At 42.9% G+C, this 5,851-nt stretch overlaps 1 protein-coding gene across 5 annotated transcripts in view; it reads right to left on the bottom strand.

The window, feature by feature from the left end:
* PFKFB4 (6-phosphofructo-2-kinase/fructose-2,6-biphosphatase 4) overlaps window positions 1-5,851 on the bottom strand; it is a 69,978-nt gene that overhangs the window by 35,126 nt on the left and 29,001 nt on the right. For all 5 annotated transcript variants that reach the window (XM_025206762.1, XM_025206761.1, XM_025206760.1 and 2 more), the window contains exons 3-4: window positions 4,578-4,674; window positions 1,584-1,650 (exon numbers count right to left, since the gene is read on the bottom strand). In XM_025206762.1, coding sequence (XP_025062547.1) covers window positions 1,584-1,650; window positions 4,578-4,674 — 164 coding nt within the window. The remainder of the gene's footprint in view (window positions 1-1,583; window positions 1,651-4,577; window positions 4,675-5,851) is intronic.

Consider the following 5,851-nt stretch of genomic DNA (forward strand, 5'->3'; position numbering starts at 1 on the left):
CCAGCCATGGGGCAGGGGAGGGGCTACTTTCCCCGCAACGCTCAGCTTTTCCCTGGGCTCCTTCCCTGCACGTAGAAAAGTGGCCCCTTCCCCCAGGCTGGCAGTGGGGCCGGGTGACAAGCTGGTGCTGAGCATGGGGAAAAGTGGCCCTTTGCTTGCCCTGTGGCCAGTGCCCCATGCTGCAGCCACCAGACATCCCCTGCAAGGGCTGCGAGCAGCTGCAGCAAGGAGCACCAGCCATGGGGTGGGTGAGGGGATGCTTTTCCCTGCGCTCAGCACCAGCTTCTTCCCTGCCAGGGCTGTGCACTGCCCCCCCCCTGTACATCAGGGCTGGGGGGCACAGGGCTGGGGGGGCACTGGGTGTGAGTGGGCAGGGAGCCAGTGGGAGCATGGGGCCTGCACCAGTGCCCTGGGGCCAGTGCTAGCAGGGCCCAGAGCAGGTTGGCAAGAGCGTGGGGTCCCAGCCAGCAGGGGCTTTATAGCGCCAGGCCAGCTCCCCCTCTCCCTGCTGGTGCACCCCAGCCCAGTTCCACAGACCCCTGCCACCCTGCGCCCTGCTTTGGGCCCCATCAGTGCTGGCCCTGGGACATTGGTCCCAAGATGGTGACTAGGGGGCAGGGCAACTGTCAAGGGGCGGGGCTACTCATGCAGCCCTCCACAGGCTGCCAAAACTGGGTAAGCGGACCTCCGCCCAAAATAATTGCCCACCCCCAACTTAAGATGTGATTAACTAGTTAATCACATCTTAAGTGCAATGTCTGCCAGGGGCCTAAAATACAGAGTGAAAACTGCACCCGTAAACACACGCTCTAAAATAAAGTTCAAATTAGGCACAGAAACTTAAATGCCCAGAGGGAACAGAATTAAAGTGTCATTTGATAAAGGACTAATGTTTCACATCCTTCAGCATTACAGGAACAGGGACACTCAACAACCACATTTAACACAAACAGCTCAGTTGTGAAGAACCACACCAGAATTTTAGTGGAAAGTACTGTAGGCTGGAGCCTTATGCTTTTAATTTTTCACTCATGGTTATCATAATTTTAATTCAACATATACATACACTGTCACTGACTAGAACTGACAGCTAAATTAAAAATATTTATGTGAAACACCGAATGACATACTGAGTATGGCTCACTGAATTTTACTCACAAATGAAAAAAGGTTCTCAGCAATTCTATTTCCTTCCTTCCTCTTCCTCACGGGATTTTTTAGAATGTCATTAACACGAGTATCAAAGAAGATTTTTTAAACAAACCTTTAATTTTCTCTTAAAAATTGGATTAGGTTACAAAAAAAGATTTGGATACGTCTACATCATGAACAACTTGCATGCAGGCAACAGCCTGTTAACAAAAAAAATAGGACAGACACCTTTTCTTAGCACCATCAGAAACTGGTTGATGTTGGCATTCACTTAGATATTTCCAAAGGGGGCTGTTCCAGATATACTTATCATGAAACTATAAGGTTTTCCTTCACATAAAAACCACCACAGCAGTAAGATAAGTCCATTTTACATTTACAAAGAAAACTTAAGATAATTCTTATCACATGTAGGTGGGGAGAAAACTCACAGCTACATGTCCATTTTCTTCACTGAGGTACTTTTGGACATCATTCAGCGCTGTTAAGGCACACTGTCTTAAAGGAAAAAAAGATCATTCAAGTCACATAACACTTTAAACTGATTTATAATTATATGTAGCACTCGCATCACTCTTAGCTTGGTCAAAGTACAATGGAAACATTCATCAGCCAGCTATATGAGCCTAATAACTAAGTCCTAGTCCTACTTTACAGGAGAAGAATTGGCAAAAAATGGTGAACTGACTCGCAAGGCAATAGGTCATGGTAATACAACATCATCTAAAAACAAACAAAAACTGAAAGACAGAACCTTTCAGGCAACTCAACATATTATACAATATCAACACATAATGTGTAGTATCTTCTACTGCCCACTCTGCAATCCTGAAAGAACTTTCAATGATCCAGAACCATATAATAAAACCACCACTTGCAATGAAACGTTCTTACTTGATTCATGGGCAGTTGATTCTAAATTTACCTTTCTAGTAAGAAATATGTTATCTTCAGTACTTTGAATTGTAACCTTATTTTCTTAAAATGAATGAGTGCTGAAACCAGAATATCTATACATATTTCTCTACTTATTCTGTTTTGGATTTCTATACTAAGGTTTCTTGTGGTTATTTTCTTGTTTTCATTGTACAACCCCCACTTAGTCTTAAATTTACCTTTGTATATTCTTTTACATGGAAAATCAATTCACCACTGCAACAGACTCACTAAGACAATATAAAAGAGATGGCTAGAAATTTTAACACATTTCAGTTAAAACTAATGAAAAATACTCATGAAAGTTCCCTACTCTGTTTTTTTTTTCTTTTTAATAACTCTAGTAATGAATTTCAAATTAAGATATCTAGTCCCTAAATAGTCTCAGGATGTCTGTCTGCTCTTTGTGAAGGGAAACATGCATCCACCAATAAGTGGACCACACCCATATTTACTTCATATTAAATGTCAGGTATAATCACTTTTAATAAAAATTAAATAAAATGACGTTTGGTAGTTATTACACAAGTTGCGTTTAAACCACCATTTTCCTCAGTACCCTTTACCATACCTTACTGAAATAACATACCATCTATTTTTGTTTGGGCACTGAAATGTATAGTTTTCCTAGTATAAATTCTGAAAGATAATCTTGGTAAAGGCTTTGTCATACAAGGAAGGCTTTTTATTTTGAACAAAATTATATTTACAAAAAATAGCTATTCAGTAATAGGTGTTAGGAACTTGGGTATATCAATCAGGTCTTCACTAACCAAAACATCTCTCCTCTTTGGTCACAACAACATGGCAGATTTGATCATATGGTTTATCTGGTACCATGATCCCAACCATATAACCTAACAAATGCTATGGCGATGCATTAAGCTTAATTTTAACTCTAAGCAAAAGATAGAGATTTCTGGGATTAATTAAATCCATTTTCTATTTTGTGTCAATAATATCTAAGGCAGTGGTTCCCAACTGAGGTCCAGCAAGAACCTGCCAGAAATGCCATGACACTACCACAGGGTGAAACTGCCCCAAATGCTTCTGTCTTCAGGAGCCACATCACAGCCAAACTGAGAATTGGCTGCACCAGAAAGCCACATCTGTCTGCATTACAGGATGCAGACAGCCACGCTGATTCTGCTGCAGTTCTTCCTGGTTCAGTTCCAACGTGCCTCCTGAAAATGGAGGCACACGAGGCAGTTCTACCTGGTGGCACTGCATCCAACTCCATACTGCTTCCACTATGGGGTAAAATTTCCCCACATATGGCCATTTTTCAGGAGGTGCACTGGAGCCAAACCAGGAAGGGGTGCAGAAGAATTGGTGTACCTGCCTGCATAATGGAATGCAGGCATCATGTCTTTCTCCTGCAGCCATTTCTCAGTTTGACTCCACAATGTCTCCTGAAAAAGTGTGCGGGACAGTTCCACCTGCCCTGCGTGCCTCTGTTTCTGGGAGACGCCACGAAGGATCAAACCCAGCAGAGTCGTGGCAAGTGCATGTGTTCCTGCCACATATATATTTATGATATTTTCATATTAGTTTTTTTAATGGGGTGCCATTAAATTCTGAAAAGTTTTGGAGAGATACTTTGGGTCTAAAAAGGTTGAGAGCTACTGGCCTATGGGGCTCATCTACAAATTGCTCTTTTCTTAATTAATATTGCTTCGTGCAAGGAACATACAGAATCCTTAAATGAATGACTTAAGCGTGAAGGGCAAAAAAAGATGAAAGTTTCATATACAAGATTTTACATAGTAATTGTAAATTCATGGTGCTGAACAGCTCTCTCTTCCTAATACAGGGGCATAGAAAACAAGGAAGTTGACTGATGCAGTTAACCAGCAAGCTCAACTGCTTGCATGGAGGAAATAATTCTCACATATTCAGGCAACGGTAGTGTCATAGAACAAAAGAACAGTGAACCAGTTCACTTGAGGTACCCACAGGAATATTTCAAAGACACTTCAATCTAGACGATAACAATTCTAAAATGTCAAGTAAATCTTGTACGTCTTTTCTGCTTCTTTATGGTTGGTCCAAAACATTTTTAGGACTTTTGTAAGGGCGGAAAGTGGACAGCATTTTGAACCTTGGAAAGGTCAAAATCTGTCTATTCCATTTGTATCAGAGGTCTTCTTGCAGCACCAGTGAACTGAAAGGTTAGCACTCAGTCTGCTGAAGGGCCAGAGGTGAGGAGTCAAAAATAATTCTTTTCACATTGTTTTTAAGGGCCTGAGTTTAAAGTGGATGTATTTAAATTAAAAAAAAAAAAAAAAAAAAAATCACACAAAGGTAAGCACTCTAAAGTCACTTCTCTAGCCCCTCACAGATTTGCTCTCCTTGGCCTCAGATCATAATCTTAGTAATCCTACAAAGTGTTACAGGGCATTAAAAAAATTCAAAACTTGCAAAAAACTCTCAGTATACAGCAAACTTAGAATTCAGTTGTCTAGCTGGCCAAACACAGTCCAACCTACCTTCTGATTTTCAAGCCCTCTTCATTTTCTGGCAGGAAGAATTCGAAGGATTTGTATTTTTTTACCAAATCTCGACGATACTGACCAACATTAAATTCTGCAGAGAAAAGTTCATATTAGTTGGTAATAAAGATGCCTGCAGCTAATAAGCACTGAAATAAAATGTTTTATAGAATCATAGAAAATCATAAAAAATTAGGGTTGGAAGGGACCTCAGGAGGTCATCTAGTCCAAAAATGCTGCTCAAAGAAACTCAGAAATAAGTTCACCTGCAGGAATATTTGTCTAATTTATATCAAAATTAATCCTACTTCTCCATCTATTAAAAGAAAGACACATAGCTAAAGGGGAAAGTGGTGCAAAGACTCCTAGGTTTCCATAGCACCCTGGGGTATCATGAGATCCTTTCAAGGGTGCCATAGGGTGCCGCACAATGTAAGCACTGTTGTGTGTGCAAACATGATTCACAAAACCCCCCAGAGATTTCAAGTAAGAATCCATAGTGTTAAAAATATTCTGACCTGCTGTAATCTTTCTGATTTTTTTCCCCAACAGAAAAACTGCTCTATCATTTTTCCATAGTCATATTTCCAAGGGGTGTTTTGAATCTAAAAAGGTTGAGATGGAAGATGTATCAAGCTGTCTTCAGTAGAGGTGCACCAATACATCAGTCCAATACTAATATAAAGAAAACTGGCTGTATCGGATATCGGTCTGATGGGGTTGATAATTTGGCTGATAAATGCCCAGGCTGCACTGTGCACTCAGGCAGCAAGGAGCACAGCTGGCAGCGGGGAGAACTGCCTCCAACTGGTAAATCCAGTGTGGTGGAAGGGGAGGAAAGAGGTGTGGGGGGGAGGGCAGATCAACACCCCCTGCAGCGAGGGAGGTGGCAGGGGCAGGCACTACCCAGGCGGGGCGGAGACAGGCCGAAGCTCATAGGGTCAGCTCCTGTTGCTGCTTGCACCCCGGGAGGGCACAGCAGGGTGGGAGAGCGTGTGCCCCCGGATCTGCATGGGGTAGAGTGGGGTGCTGCTTGGGTGGCTGGGCTCAGAGCAGGTGCCGGCAACACTGGGAGGATGTTGCATCCACCCCAAATTTTACCACCGCTTTGCTCCCAATGCCACCACTGCCAGCTGTCCCCGCACAGCCCCAGCTCTTCCCAGTGCATGGGTGGAGGTGGGGCATTGAGCTGGGGCTGCACTGGGTGGCTGGTAGCACTGGGAGCAGAGCAACAGCGAAATTTGGGGTGGATGCAGCATCCTCCCAGCGCT

The sequence above is a fragment of the Alligator sinensis genome, unplaced genomic scaffold (assembly GCF_000455745.1).
Source record: "Alligator sinensis unplaced genomic scaffold, ASM45574v1 scaffold78_1, whole genome shotgun sequence".
NCBI classification, from domain to species: domain Eukaryota; kingdom Metazoa; phylum Chordata; order Crocodylia; family Alligatoridae; genus Alligator; species Alligator sinensis.